General features: G+C 40.0%; 1 protein-coding gene across 2 annotated transcripts in view; it reads right to left on the reverse strand.

Moving 5' to 3' along the window:
- Positions 1-16,871, reverse strand: part of LOC110534297 (ubiquitin carboxyl-terminal hydrolase 53) — a 55,670-nt gene that overhangs the window by 18,805 nt on the left and 19,994 nt on the right. The window contains exons 9-15 of one of the 2 annotated variants that reach the window (XM_021619071.3): positions 16,336-16,482; positions 14,205-14,354; positions 10,982-11,150; positions 8,310-8,420; positions 7,481-7,603; positions 5,170-5,983; positions 4,752-4,819 (exon numbers count right to left, since the gene is read on the reverse strand). In XM_021619071.3, coding sequence (XP_021474746.2) covers positions 4,752-4,819; positions 5,170-5,983; positions 7,481-7,603; positions 8,310-8,420; positions 10,982-11,150; positions 14,205-14,354; positions 16,336-16,482 — 1,582 coding nt within the window. The remainder of the gene's footprint in view (positions 1-4,751; positions 4,820-5,169; positions 5,984-7,480; positions 7,604-8,309; positions 8,421-10,981; positions 11,151-14,204; positions 14,355-16,335; positions 16,483-16,871) is intronic. The other variant, XM_021619073.3, reaches the window with a different exon arrangement.

Raw genomic sequence — 16,871 nt, forward strand, 5'->3', positions numbered from 1 at the left:
GCTGTTATAGCAGAAAAAGGGGGACCAATTCCATATTAATGCCCATGATTTTGCAATGAGATGTTCGATGAGCAAGTGTCCACATACCTTTGGTCATGTGGTGTAACATTCTGAGAACCATATGTTTCTTAGGTGGGAATTCAGTACTTCAGCATAACGTTTCCTACAGGTTTCCCCATTGTTCTATTTATAGTAATGTTCTCAAATTGTTCCGAGACCATTAAGAAACAATGTCATTCTGTTGGAATTTCAGTACTTCAGCAGAACATTTTCTACAGGTTTCCTCATGGTCCTATTTAAAGTCATGTTCTCAGAACATTAAGAAACAACATTCCTCTGTGGGAATTTCAGTACTCCAGGATATTATTTTCTGCAGGTTTCCTGATGGTGATATATATTAAGTCACAATAAGAACACTTTCCATAAAAAACACAAAAAAACATTACTAACGTTCAAAGAACATTCTAAGAATGTCATTTAAAAATAGACAGTTCCTAGAGAAAGTATTCACACCCCTTGACTTTTTCAAAATGTTGTAGTAATTACAGCCTGAATTTAAAAATGATTAAATTGAGACTTTGTGTCACTGGCCTACACACAATAACCCAAATGTCAAAGTGGAATTATGTTTGTAAAAATGAAAAGCTTTTGTAAAAATTAAAAGCTGAAATGTCTTGACTCAATAAGTATTCAACCCCTTTATTATGGCAAGCCTAAATATGTTCAGGAGTAAACATTTTCTTAACAAGTCATAGTGTTTAACATGATTTTTGAATGACTACCTCATTTCTGTACCCCACACATACAAATATCTGTAAGGTCCTTCAGTTGAGCAGTGAATTTCTTACACAGATTCAACCACAAAGACGAGGGAGGTTTTCCAATGCCTTGGAAAGAAGGGCACCTATTGGTAGATGGGTAAAACAAAAAAAAGCAGATATCGAAAATCCCTTTGAAGATGGTGAAGTTACTAATTACACTTTGGATGGTGTATAAATATACCCAGTCACCACAATTTTCACCTAAAATGACATACCCAAATCTAACTGCCTGTAGCTCAGGACCTGAAGCAAAGATATGCATATTATTGATACCATTTGAAAGGAAACACTTTGAAGTTTGTGGAAATGGGAAATTAATGTAGGAGAATATAACACATTTGATCTGGTAAAAGATAATACAAACAAAAAAACATGTCTTCAATTTTTTTTCCATCATCTTTGAAATGCAAGAGAAAGGCCATAATATAATATTGCAGGTTAGATGATATTTCGATTTTGGCCACTAGTTAGCAGCAGTGCGTGTGTGCAAAGTTTCAGATTCAACCAGTGAAGCATTGCAATACTGCACAGTATATTGTATCAAGTCTGCCCAAATGTGCCGAATTGGTCAATTGATACATTTTCAAGTACATAACTATAGAGAACATACAAAAATGTTATGGTAATACAACATTTAAGTTTACACACTCCCAGGAATGTCATACATGACGGATCATTAGCTTATAAATCTAGATGGCCGGGCAGGGTGGGTGTGGAGCAAGAGACAGCAGGGGTTGAAACTGTAGAACCCAGTTCCTACATTTGAATATAAAAAATAATTTTATCAAACAAAACTATGCTACATTTTATCTCTGGGACCCTGAGGATGACAAATCAGAGCAAGATTACTGAACGTAAGTACACTGTTTACCTTCAGAGGTGAATGTAATCAAACCAGTTGCAGTGATAAAAGTGTTTTGTTGTTGTGCACTCTCCTCAGACAATAGCATGGTATTTTTTCACTGTAATAGCTATTGTAAATTGGACAGTGCAGTTACATTAACAAGCATTCAAGCTTTCGGCCCATATAAGACATGTCTACAGTATCTCCTGGAAAGTTTGCTCTTACTAACAACGTCATTAGCACACGTTAGCGCATGTTAGCATCAACCGTCCCGGTATAGGGACACCGATCCCGTAAAGGTTTCCTAACTCAGTTGCTGGAGAGGAAGGAAACTTCTCAGAGATTTCACCATGAGGGCAATGGTAACTTTAAAACAGTTACAGAGCTTAATGGCTGTGATCAGAGAAAACTGAGGATGGAACAACATTGTAGTTACTCCACAATAATAACCTACATGACAGAATAAAAATATTCAAAATGCATCCTGTTTAAAACAATGCACTAAAGTGAAACTGTAAAAAATGTGGCAAAGAAATTAACTTCCTGTCCTGAATTCAAAGCGTTATGTTTGGGGTAACTCCAACAGAACACATTACTGACTCTTCATATATTCTATATATGGCTGCATCATGTTATGGGTATGCTTGTCATGGGAAAGGACTAAGGAGGTTTGTAGGAAAAAAAGTAACGGAATAGAGCTAAGCATAGGCAAAAGTGGGAGACAAATGCACCTTTCTGTAGGACAATAAATTAAAACAAAAGGCCAAATATACACTGGAGTTGCTTACCAAGACTACATTGAATGTTCCTGAGTGGCCTAGTTACAGTTTTGACTTAAATTGACTTGAAAATCTATGACAAGACCTGAAAATGGCTGTCTAGCAATGATCAACAAACAACTTGACAGAGCTTGAAGATATTTAAAAATAATTATACAAATATTGTACAATCCAGGTGTGCAAAGCTCTTAAAGACTTACTCAGAAAGACTCACAGTTGTCATCATTGCCAAAGGTGATTCTAATATTGCAGGCGAAACCCTGAGGAAAATCAAACCAGAAAGTGGCTTCTATTTTGAAAACTCCATGTTCCATAGCCTGCCTTTGCTCCATTTAAAGGGATATCAACCAGATTCCTTTTCCTATCGCTTCCTCAAGGTGTCAACAGTCGTTAGACATAGTTTTGGGCTTTTATTTTGAAAAATGAGCGAGAACGATAACATCGTGTCATTGTATGGCTGGGTGCCAACAGCGTTTTGTAAGCGCAACAGAGTTTGGGCAGCCATTGTCTCTCCCTCTCCTACTGAAAAATACAGTTGCGGTTGATATATTATCGATTATATATTTTAAAAACAACCTAAGGATTGATTATATGTTACGGATACTATTTGGAATTTTCATCTGCGTTGTCGTGACCGCTCTTTCCTGTGGATTTATGAACATAACGTGCCAAACAAACTAAGGTATTTTGGATATAAAAATAATCTTTATGGAACAAAAGGAACATTTATTGTGTAACTGGGAGTCTCGTGAGTGAAAACATCCGAAGATCATCAAAGGTAAATTATTAATTTGATTGCTTTTCTGATTTTCGTGACCAAGCTACTTGATGCTAGGTGTTCATAATGTTTTGTCGAGCGATCGATAAACTTACACAAACGCTTGGATTGCTTTCGCTGTAAAGCATATTTTCAAAATCTGACACGACAGGTGGATTAACAAAAGGCTAAGCTGTGTTTTGCAATATTGCACTTGTGATTTCATGAATATAAATATTTTTTGTAATATTATTTGAATGTGGCGGAAACAGGTACAAAAGTATCTATATCCACAGTAAAACGAGTCCTACATCGATATAACCCGAAAGGCCGCTCAGCAAGGAAGAAGCCACTACTCCAAAACCACCATATAAAAGCCAGACTACGGTTTGCAACTGCACATGGCGACAAAGATCATACTTTTTGGAGAAATGTCCTCTGGTCTGATGAAACAAAAATAGAACTGTTTGGCCATAATGACCATTGATATGTTTGGAGGATAAGGGGGGAGGCTTGCAAAGCTGAAGAACAACATCCCAATCGTGAAGCATGGGGGTGGCAGCATCATGTTGTGGGGGTGCTTTGCTGCAAGAGGGACTGGTGCACTTCACAAAATAGATGGCATCATGGGGGAGGGAAATTATGTGGATATATTGAAGCAACATCTCACGACATCAGTCTGGAAGTTAAAGCTTGGTCGCAAATGGGTCTTCCAAATGGACAATGACCCCAAACATACTTCTAAAGTTGTGGCAAAATGGACAACAAAGTCAAGGTATTGGAGTGGGCATCACAAATCCCTAACCTCAATCCTATAGAAAATGTGTGGGCAGAACTGAAAAAGCGTGTGCGAGCAAGGAGGCCTACAAACATGACTCAGTTACACCAGCTCTGTCAGGAGGAATGGGCCAAAATTCACCCAACTTATTGTGGGAAGCTTGTGGAAGGCTACCTGAAACGTTTGATCCAAGTTAAACAATTTAAAGGCAATGCTACCAAATACTAATTGAATGTATGCAAACCTCTGACCCACTGGGAATGTGATGAAAGAAATAAAGGCTGAAATAAATCATGAAAACCTGCAAAATGGTGACTGTAAATCAGGGAAAAAACGTACTCCCCTGTTTTGGAGCAGCCCTCCCACCCCAGTACATTTTTTAACTGTCCCTTAGAGAGAACATGACAGTTTTTCAGTTTAAACTACAATTGATGAACCTTCACTACATACAGTACTACAGCTGTAGGATCTTAATTGGAACAGTAAAAATAATCCTGCAGCATGTTGCTTGATCGGTGGTTAGGCTATATTAGTGGTTAGGCTATTAGCCGGCCAAAATTGGGCAACATGAAAAGTGCAATACGGTTAATATAACCATGTTTTCATGTTTGCATGTTTTCAGTGAATTTATGTAAATCATGAAGCCCATCTGCCTTTCCTGCTTTGCAGAAAAATTCTCAGAAACAAAAGAGTGATAAAAATAAGATCATACATCTGTACAACAACTTCTATATTAAAAACACACTCTTGAAAGCTCAGAACATCCACTTACCTTGATGCAAAGAGGAGTGTACAGCGTCAGGTTTTGAATCACATCTGTTTGGGTGAAGTTGACCCCTGCTGAAAAAAATAAGAAGATTTCAACTCTTGAGAGTAAGATCGTTGTGATGCCCCAAGAGATGAAGCTTATGATGGACATTGTGGTGCAACTATCATTGTGTGATATTTAAAGTGTCAAATGCATTGTATTAGCGTATGGGTCCCCTGGAAAGACAAAAAATCTATGTAAACAAATATAAGGAAAGTTTATTCGGTGTCAAACTACGAACTCGATTAAACGAGACTTGCATGTAAACAAAGTCCACCTTTGTGACTGCACACCTGGCACTAACCTATGCTCCTAGGCTTTAGCTCAGCAGGCTAAAGCCCGGTCTCTAGATCTGGGTTCAAACCTAGTCTGTCACACATACCTCTGAGACTGCACCTCTGGTGTCAACCGCTGCTCCTTCCCGGCAAAGCTGTCTACCCCGGGCGAGTCAGGGTTGGTGGAGCCGCTGCTCAGCCGGTCGCTGCTCTCGTATCCCGACTCAGTCCTCTGGATTGTCCAGGTGTCGCTGCGCAACAGGGCTTTGGGCCCGCCCTTGGCCCTCCCCCCACCTCTGCTCCCACCCCCTCCACCGCCCTGGTCTCCGTGCCCACTTGCCCTGCCCTCCGATTCGAGGGAGCTGTGGCTCTCTGTCTCCTGCCGCTGCTCGTCCTCGTAAATCGTCATCAAGCACTTCTGCTGCTTGCGCTCTTCCCTTATCCTGAGACGCTCCCGTTCCCGCTCTTTATCCCTTTCCCGCTCTTTTTCCCAGTCCCGGTTGTCCCGATCGCTGCCGTGAGGCCTCTCCTGACAGGAGGGTTTAGAGAGCCGGGGGCTACCACCACCGCCGCCGTGCTGCTGCTGTTGTTGCCGTCGTTCAAGGTCATTCAAGACGCTGTCCACGTTCAGAACTTCCCGGATGGGCCTCCAGGAGGGCTTGACTTTGTTGCGGCCCGCTCCCGACCCGCCATCCTTCTCCCACGCATCCTGGCTGCCGTCCTGTTCTTGGCGACCAGGGGAGGTTTCCTGTCTCCAACTGTGTCCACCAGGGGCACCGGATTGAGAGCGTGGGTCCTGGGAAGCTCTGTTCTGGTGGGAGGATGACAACTTGTCAGCCCGGGCGCCACTCCCGCCTCGCAACCTCTGGTCGGCGTGCTGCCTCAGCCCGCCCTCAGAAGGGGATCTGGCATAGGCCATATCTAAACAGGAAGTGACATACAGATATAGGATCTTCATTTGTGCCAGTTTGCTACAGCAGGACAATAATCCTGCAGCAGCAGGAAATGTGAATAATTATAATTAATGGACATTTTTGTAGGGGTACATTAAGACAGATCAAGTCTGAAATTTCAAAGTGGAAATTACAAACTTTAGAAATTCTAAACCTCAAATACACTTCACATTTTTATTTTCCCAGATTGCAGGAAAGTTCTACTGCAACAGGGTGATCAAATTAAGATCCTACATACAGTGGGACAAAAAAGTATTTAGTCAGCCACCAATTGTGCAAGTTCTCCCACTTAAAGAGCTGAGAGAGGCCTGAGGTAAACCTCAACTATGACAGACAAAATGAGGAAAAAAAATCCAGTAAATCACATTGTAGGATTTTTAATTAATTTATTTGCAAATTATGGTGGAAAATAAGTATTTGGTCAATAACAAAAGTTTATCTAAATACTTTGTTATATACCATTTGTTGGCAATGACAGAGGTCAAACATTTTCTGTAAGTCTTCACAAGGTTTTCACATACTGTTGCTGGTATTTTGGCCCATTCCTCCATGCAGATCTCCTGTGCTGGCTGACTAAATACTTTTTTGCCCCACTGTATGTAAGAAACAGCATTTTTGTTTTAGTGTGTCAAGCGTGCATATGTAAAATGTAAAAATGCATTGTAAAATGTATTTAGGCCAACAATCTACATATAAGCTTGCACTTTTGGGACACATGTCACATGGTCTTCTGGGAAACACTGGCAAAATGCAACGCACATTGTTTAGCTTTATCAGAAAACATACCTCTGAACTGAAAATGTAAGAATAAAAGCTAGGATTAGAACTAAACAAAAAAAATGAAAGAGGTGAAGCACTCTGGAACCAATTATTTCCATCTTGCATGGTTCTGTTTGCCCTGAGCCAACTTTATCTGTGTAGGACAGATGTTATGCTCTTTTCTTGGAGATTGGCCATTGCTGCCCTTAGTTTGCCCTTTTCTTCAGGGCCACATCTAAAATCAAATGCACCAAAACATTATCCAAGTGACCCATCAGGCAATCTATTGGAGGTGCACCGCATCATCATATCACATTATAGTAAATACAATTTGTGGCTATAAACAGTGTGAAAAATCATACAACCACACATGAGGAGAAAACCGTTGCATCTTAATAATCTACATTCAGGTTAACACAGTCAAGTTTACATTGACTTTGGTTGTAGCACTGTTTGGTTGTATAGTTCACTCATCACACGCAACATTAAGTTTGTGGTAGTCAGTGACAAGTAACTGCCTCTGATTCAGTGAATAGTCATTTCTAACTGCCACTGTAAGCTAAAACTGTTTCGACAAAGAGACTATGGACACAATATACGGGTTCTTATGCATGTCATCAGCGCTCGTCATTGTTTTTCAAGGTACCCCTCAAAGTACAGTAAAACGTTACCTTGTTAGTAGAATAATCACTGTACTGCATGTTACCTTTGTGTGGATCTAGTTTTCGATGCCCTCTTTCGGCCTCTTTCTTTATCCCTTCTACCACCCTCTGGGAAGTCTCCTTGGAAGGATCCCGGAATGTGTTGGGACTAGCAGGTGGGCCTTTCACTAGGGATATTGGGATTGGGATAACACATGAGTTACAACACATGCTCTTTGGATTTGATTTGATTTATTGTACAATTTAAAAACACAATTCAACCACACAATGTGGATACAAAACATTTAAAATCATTAAGTATACCACAAAAAAGGTTTAAAAACACTGCTGTTATTTTTATTTTTTTATATATTTTTTGAAATCTTAGTTGTCTTCCTCTGCCAATTTGCCTTGGGGCCCTGACATACAGTGGGGAGAACAAGTATTTGACACACTGCCGATTTTGCAGGTTTTCCTACTTACAATGCATGTAGAGGTCTGTAATTTTTATCATAGGTACACTTCAACTGTGAGAGACGGAATCTAAAACAAAAATCTAGAAAATCACATTGTATGATTTTTAAGTAATTAATTAGCATTTTATTGCATGACATAAGTATTTGATACATCAGAAAAGCTCCCTCCAAAGATTTCCCATTGGGTTCAGGTCTGGAGACTGGCTAGTAAGTAGGAAACCCTGCAAAATTCGCAGTGTATCAAATACTTGTTCTCCCCACTGTATTTCATCTAAGGCCAAAGGGGCCTGGGTCATGTTCTTCAGGGCACCCGGAAGTACAACGATTTTAAAAGTTTTGAAATGTAATCGAAAATTAGGTTCAATACGCTTCAAAGCCTTTACTGTTCTGTGCCTACTGGCCTTGACCCGGATCTTACCTCTTTTGTAGCCTGAGGTGGAGGGTGGAGGTAGCATCTGCTTATAGGGCCCCTGGTTGGAGCGGAGTGGGCCTGCTTTCTCCCGGACGGCATCCAGCTTCTTCATCCCTGCTGCAGAAGCAGAACATCAGACAAGCATTCTGTGAGATGAGGTGAGAGCTATTGGCCATGTTCCAGGCTGACTACATTTCAGATGCATGCCAGATCTCAGAACGCTTGGATGGGTGTTTAACATGTCAGCTATCCACATCATATGATATAGAAATCTGATGCTTAACTGCGCAGTCAGTGACGTGGCACACAACCAATGCAACATCTGCAATGCAGTTGGTCTGGAAAGCAACCTATGTGTATGAAGGCCTTTGCTCTAGCCTGACACTAACCCAGCTGATTGAGTTTCCCAACGGTTAGCAGAATAAACTTGTTAAAGAAGGGCTAGAATAACATCCTGCAGTGGTGGCCAACTGCACAGGAGGAGAGTTGGCCACCGCTGCTGTAAGCTAAAATGCAACATTGGACAATGCATTTTAAAAAACGTTATAATAATGTTGCACATTTTCCACAAATGATGTCTGCTCCATTGGTGTTTTTTACGACACATGACATGACCTAGCCCCAGTAGTTTGCCTGTCACAAACCTGTGTGTCTATCCTTGCCAAGGTGTTCCGCCTCACGAAAACAGCAACTGGCCCAGTCTGGCATTCGTTCACTCCATTTTTGGTAGCATCTAGCCAGCCCATGTTGCGTCCCAATTCTCTACCCTGCTGCCTTGTGTTCAGTTGCCTTCACGGATTTAAAAGGAAAAGACTGTGGCAAAGAATACGGTGGAAACTCCCTTTAACCCAGGGGTCTCAAACCCATGGGAGCTATATCAGGCCCATAAAATGCTTTCTTGTGGGGTCCAGACTGATATCTGATTCCGATTGGAATTAGGCCCTCAAAGGATTTTCTTGCTTTTGGAATCAACCCACATGCGCAATTAGGTAAATGATTTAATATACTTTTTCGATCATGCTTTTAAATGCATTAGGGAAGAGCATCCAATTTGGCAGTGCACACTTTGGAAGAAAGGTAGAGAATTTGGACGTCTAACTAGTGTTACAGCATACCAGCTACTCTTCATCCAAATCAGTAGTCATGTGTATACAGTATATAGAACAACCAGTGAGGAGTATTTGCCAGTTAACCAGGCTTCAATTAGATAATGGAAAGGCATGCAAAGTCCAAAATAAAGTACTTTTATCTGTCGGCACGTTGATTAGTAGTCCACTGTTTGATTGTCCCCCCGAATTTGTTTTCGCTTTACAGGTGTATCGATATCAAATAAAAAATGCACTCTTTGTTTACTTTATATAATTAGCCCAATATTGTATGGTCACAGTGTATTTATATTTGATTGGATTTCAACATAAAATAAGTATTTATGCTCTGAGTAGTCTGTGGCGAGCCCACGAGTTACACAATCTCCAATTCGGGAAAAGGTTATTCTCAGACAAGAGCACTGCTAAGGCAGGTTAACAATGCCTAAAAAAACCTATCAACAGCATTGATAATCCAGCCAATACTGCCCAAAAGCAGTATAACAAATATACGTCCTTATATAAACCAATAATCTAACTCAAACAATAACGAAACACAACACTTTAATTACTTACTCTTATCCACATAATAATGCAAATCAAATCCCATTCCAAAAGAGGTGACCGGATACGACGCCCAGGCTAAACGGTCCATTTCAAAGAGCAGGACACCATTTCCGAAAGCAAGTGCATATTAGAATGGGAACAAACGCGGCATGGGAGATCACTGGAGGGAGTGAAAGCTACCAAGCGCACTTGACCCGGGGAGCAGGGATTGCAGGGAAAGCAGGGATTAGGCAGGGAGGCAGGCGTGGGCAGTAATCTGCACGCCAGAGACATCCTCATATCAAGTTCAACTCTGCACACGACAAGGGAGGACAATCCCAATCCCCAACTGGGGAGCGGTTTTAAAAACAATGCCAGGCGCCATCACATTGAAAGGATGTTTTTTTCTCAAAGCGACGGCAGAGTTAGTTGTGTACTGTAGGACTCTGTATTACGCATGTAGTGGAAGCAGGATAGTACATATTCTCTTTCCACAGCTACGTTATTTGAGGGGAAATGTATTGTTGCTGGGTTGTGGGTGGTGGATATGTGATTAATTTTCTTGTGTATGGGCAAGAAAATTGTGGAAAGACAGTGAGGACGACTGTGAAACAAAGTCTACTTAAGGCATTTAGGTAAAATGCATTCCACTTAAATGCCTTAAGTAAAGTGTTACCAACATTTTTGCACCAGGTAGGTGGTAGTGACCGAAAAAGTTAAGTAAACGTTTAACGAGCATAACCTAACCTGCCCCACACCTCCCATTAAAGGTCTGCTACACTGGACACTTAATTTTTGCTGAGCGTGAGACGCTCTCATTCATTTCAATATAACCAAGAACCTACAAAACTTTGCATAAAATTATGCTCTGGTTCTATTTTCAAGAATTTGAAGTGTAGCACACGGCCAAAAACTCTTCATAAAGTGGCTCCCGCTCTGCTCACGATGGCAAAAGTAACGAATCCAGTGTAGCAGGTAAAAACCAACTGTTTTTGTGACGACTCATTGTGACACACATGTAAACCCACCGTTAATGTTTCGTCTTACCTGGCACTTCCCCGTTGATGTTGGCTTTAAAGCGGGGACACATGGTTGTTTGTCTGGGTGCGTCCTCGCTGGAGACTGGGGTTCCCTCCAGGTTAGTGTAGAACAGGAGCAGTGGCTGGAAATGTCCCCGGATGCATTTAGAGGCCACGTCTTTCCACTTGGATCCGATCTAAGAAGAACATAAAAATAATGGAAAAGTGAAAATTATGTTTTGATGTGTAACTGACATGTTTGAGACTAAACGCTAAAGAATAGCAACTACTATGTTGACATACATGACGTTTTTATTTTCTTCATATAATGTGAAGTACAGAGAATTTTCAGTGTATTTCTACAGTACCAACCAGTCAAAAGTTTGGACACACCTATTCAAAAGTTTTTCTTTATTTCTACTATTTTCTACATTGTAGAATAACAGTGAACACATCAAAACTATGAAATAACACATATGGGATCATGTAGTAACCAAAAAAGTGTTAAACACATCAAAAGATATTTAATATTCTTCAAAGCAGCCCCCCCAGCCTTGATGACAACTTTGCACCCTCTTGGCATTCTCTCAACCAGCTTCATGAGAAATGCTTTTCCAACAGTCTTGAAGGAGTTCCCACATATGCTGAGCACTTATTAGCTGCTTTTCCTTCACTCTGCGGTCCAACTTATACCAAACCATCTGAATTTTGTAGTGGTCAGATGATTGTGGAGGCCAGGTCATCTGATGCAGAACTCCATCACTCTCCTTCTTGGTCAAATAGCTTTTACACAGCCTGGAGGTGTGTTGGGTCATTGTCCTGTTAAAAAACAAATGATAGTCCCACTAAGCGCAAACCAGATGGAATGGCGTATCGCTGCAGAATGCTGTGGTAGCCATGCTGATTAAGTGTGCCTTGAATTCTAAAAAAATCGCTGACAGTGTCACCAGCAAAGCACCCCCACACCATCACACCTCCTCCTCCATGGTAACCACACATGTGGAGATCATCCGTTCACCTACACTGCATCTCACAAAGACACGGCAGTTGGAACCAAAAATCGCAAATTTGGACTCATCAGACCAAAGGACAGATTTCCACCGGTCTAATGTCCATTGCTGCTGTTTCTTGGCCCAAGCCAGTCTCTTCTTCTTATTGGTGTCCTTCAGTAGTGGCTTCTTTGCATCAATTCGATCATGAAGGCCTGATTCACGCAGGACAGTTGTTCCTCTGAACAGTTGATGTTGAGATGTGTCTGTTACCTGAACTCTGTGATGCATTTATTTGGGCCACAATCTGAGGTGCAGTTAACTCTAATGAACTTATCCTCTGCAGCAGAGGTAACTCTGGGTCTGTCACGCCCTGGCCTTAGTTACCTTTGTTTTCTTTATTATTTTGGTTAAGCCAGGGTGTGATATGGGTGATTTATGTGTTTTGTCTTGTCTAGGTTTTTTTTTTGTAGATTTATGGGGTTGTGTTCAGTTTAGGTGTCTAGGTAAGCCTATGGTTGCCTAGATTGGTTCTCAATCAGAGGCAGGTGTTTATTGTTGTCTCTGATTGGGAACCATATTTAGGCAGCCATATTTTTGGGGTATTTTGTGGGTGATTGTTTCCTGTCTTTGTGTTTTATGCACCAGTTAGGACTGTTACGGTTTTCATGTTTATTGTTTTGTAGTTTGTTCATGTTTGAGTTTTCTTATTAAAGAACCATGAACTATAACCACGCTGCGTTTTGGTCCGCCTCTCCTTCCCAGGAAGAAAGCCGTGACAGGGTCCTCCTTTCCTGTGAGAGGTAGTTTTGTGACTGCACTTGAAGAAACTTTCAAAGTTCTTGAAATGTTCCAGGCTGACTGACCTTCATATCTTAAAGTAATGATGGACTGTCATTTCTCTTTGCTTATTTGAGCTGTTCTTGCAATAATATGGACTTAGCCCTATTTGGTAAAAGACCATCTTCTGTATGCCACCCCTACCTTGTCACAACACAACTGATTGTCTCAAAGGCATTAAGAAGGAAATTCCACAAATTAACAAGGAACACCTGTTAATTGAAATGCATTCCAGGTGACTACCTCATGAAGCTGCTTGAGAGAATGCCAAGAATGTGGAAAGCTGTCATCAAGGCAAAGGGTGGCTACTTTGAAGAATCTCAAATATAAAATATATTTTGATTTGTTTAACACTTTTTTGGTTACAACATGATTCCATGTGTGTTATTTCATAGTTTTGATGTCTTTCACTATTATTCTACAATGTAGAAAACAGTAAAAATAAAGAAAAACCCTTGAATGAGTAGGTGTCCAAACTTTTGACTGGTACTGTACGTGTGTGGTGATTCCAAATGAAACAAGGTCTAGTGTCGTGTTTTTGTTGGTGAGTCATAGACCTTGTATAACTATCAGCTTAACGATGGATAGTTTGAGTAAGATGTTAAAATGGCTTCCATCTTTTGTGAACCTGTCCATTTTGCCTTCACATTTCATCATTACAATTTGGCAGAGCTCTTGTGAGAGCCTTTAGTTGATTGCTAAGCTTTTTTAAATTTTTAAATTAAAAAAATGTTTAACTAGGCAAGTCAGTTAAGAACAAATTCTTATTTACAATGACAGCCTACCCTCCCTAACCCAGACAATGCTGGGCCAATTGTGCGCCACCCTATGGGACTGCGATACAGCCCGGGATGGAACCTGGGTCTGTAGTGACACCTCTAGCATTGCCGCTGCGCGACTAAGGATCACAAGGATACCTCAAAGGATAGCCCAGCTGTTAAAAGGAAAGCATTGCTTTTATGGCTCTTGTCAAAAAAATATATTTAGTATCAATAACCTACTTTCTTTCATTCATTAAACACAGATGATGTTTGCCGTTGGCTATGTTAAAGTGACATTACACTCCAAAATCAACATTTGCAAGATGTTTTTAGACCTCAAATGTAGTCTTAACATCAAGATGAATCCACATTGGATTGTGTCAATGTAACTGTATGCCAACACCAAATGAATGGAAAAGATAAGCACCTAATAAGATCTGGAAATGATTTGGTCCTTAACGTTCTGATTTATTTGATGTAGCTGGATCGGCTGAATTGATGGCCTGGGACTTATCTCAACATAAGAGCACTTTTGAGGTTGTTTTCAATGTTTTGACATGACTTCTGCAACATCTGCACAAATAGATCATCTATGAGATATTAGAAGCATTTTTCTCAATTCATTTGAAACAGACCCCAACACATTCATTTAAACACTCACCTCTTTCACGGTGGCGTCATCAAAGAAGACCCATTTTGAGGACTTGGTGTGATAAGCGAACGCAGAGTAATGTTTGCTGGAGAAACAAATCATTCCCACGAGACGTAACTCACTCCTTTTGGCGTTCTCATCAGTGACCCGGTTGAACAGCTGAAATAAGACATACATGAAAGATGGCATACACGAACAATGGATACATATTATCAATTAGGATAGGAATCTTCAACCAACTTTGACACTTAGTTAACACTCAAGCAAACCCTAATACAGCTATCCATTCTGGCTACTTTACAGACGCCCTCCAGATCTCACAGCACCTGGATAGGATTTAGTCAGACTGGAATGTGAACTTAAACAGTGGACAATCATGTCTCTTTGTGTGTGAGCTATTTCACATTTGGAGCGTGTTCATACTTTTGTTCTTGGATCATACTTCACAATATGTGCCCCTAATAACTTTGCATTTAAATGGTAGGCTACAAAGGCAGATACAGTGTAATTACAATGACATATTTCTACATACTACTAACAATTGTTATACCTGATTGTGGCATGAATAAATTCTACCTACATACTGTAGGCAGGTGCAGTCAGTGTAATTATAGTGTAGGCACACATTGTAACATATAACCTACATCTGTTATACCTGTTATAGCACTACATCTAAAGTTCCCCTATACATGTAGTTACACAGTAATAACTGTAGTAACACCATTGTAATGATGTCAGCTTTTCCTGATTTGTTTATCTGTTGTTATTATATTTTGAAAACAAGCAATTGAGTAATATCTCACATATTTGCAAATATTTGATTTAGTGTTTCTTGTTTTCTTTCATGAAAAGATCTTCATTTTTAAGTTGTATTCTTAAAAATGGAGGCGTAGTTACTTTATTTTAGCAGATACAATGAGACCACTGGAAATTGTACAGATTGAACTTTTAAGGATAATACTGTATGCTGAAGATTTTCCTCTGGGGGTGCTTTTGAAACCAAAAGGGCCCACGAAATGGAATAAAATATTGTGCAGAAATTACATAATTAGACACCCATGTAGGAGTTAAAAATATTCAAAAATTAAGGACTATGTTGTTGAATGGGATTGGGGTGCAGTGTGGGTCAGTTGGTAGATCATGGTGCTTGCAATGCCCAGGATTGTGGGTTCGAATGGCACTGGGGCCACCCAAACAAAAATTACTAAGTTGCTTTGGATAAAAGTCTGCTAAATGTATACACTAACGTTCAAAAGTGCGGGGTCACATTTAGAAATTTCCTTGGATCCTAATAACATATCAAAACACCAAATACTTAGAAATTTCCTTGTTTTTGAAAGAAAGTCATTTTTTTTGTCCACTAAAATAACATCAAATTGATCAGAAATACAGTGTAGACATTGTTAATGTTGTAAATGACTATTGTAGCTGGAAAGGGCAGGTTTTTTATGGAATATCTACATAGGAGTACAGAGGCCCATTACCTGCAACCATCACTCCTGTGTTCCAATGGCACGTTGTGTTAGCTAATCCAAGTTTATCATTTGAAAATCTTTTTGCAATTATGTTAGCACAGATGAAAACTGTTGTCCTGATTAAAGAAGCAATGAAACTGGCCTTCTTTAGACTAGCTGAGTATTTGTGGGTTCGATTACAGGCTCAAAACGGCCAGAAACAAAGACCTTTCTTCTGAAACTCATCCGTCTATTCTTGTTCTGAGAAATGAAGGCTATTCCATGCGTGAAATTGCCAAGAAACTGAAGATTTCGTACAACGCTGTGTAGTTCTCCCTTCACAGAACAGCGCAAACTGGCACTAACCAGAATATAAAGAGGAGTGGGAGGCCCCGGTGCACAACTGAGCAAGAGGACAAGTACATTAGAGTGTCTAGTTTGAGAAACAGACGCCTAACAATATGCTTTTCTGACATTTCTAAGTGACCCCAAACTTTTGAACGGTCGTGTATATTGTTTTATGAATTATTATTGTCATCTTATTCTGTATTATTATCATTGCTATTATTAAAATTAATTTATTAATATTCAATAATCTTGTATATGAACCATTCAGTCAACCGTCAAGCCAAATTTGATGTAAACAAGTAGCGACTAAACTTCCATTGTGTATTTTTAACTCTTACCCCCGAGAGGTTGAGATGTGGACCCAGTGACCTAATCACATCCTCTGTAAGGTCAGACTGCTCTGCGTCCCACACAAAGCCAATGGTGACGATCTCTGGGCAGTTCAGGAGAACCCGACGGATCTTGATGCTCTGGCCACAGTTGCTCTGCAAAGAAGATGAGAAACTATGATCCATGAGAGGTAATTAAAAGCAGAAATCTATTTATAAATCTATGTATTTTATTCCAGAAACCTTGTCAACTTTGCCATGAAACATGTTGCATCATATTGGAATCATAAACTATAATATATACAGAACTATGGTAGCACTTTATAATAACTCCACGTAAATAAAGCATTCATAAGGGATTAGTAAATACGTTTCATAATTTATTATTCACAACTCCCACATTTGTAAATGTTAGTAACCTAGTAACCATTTATAAACAACTTCTAAATGATTTAATAATGATGTATGAGATGTTTAATAAACCATTTCCTAATCGTTAGTTAAGTCTTTTTGTGTGGCCTCATCTAAAGTGTGGGCTATATATA

The sequence above is a fragment of the Oncorhynchus mykiss genome, chromosome 10, assembly GCF_057628025.1.
Source record: "Oncorhynchus mykiss isolate SJ-2025 chromosome 10, ASM5762802v1, whole genome shotgun sequence".
Taxonomy (NCBI): Eukaryota; Metazoa; Chordata; class Actinopteri; order Salmoniformes; family Salmonidae; genus Oncorhynchus; species Oncorhynchus mykiss.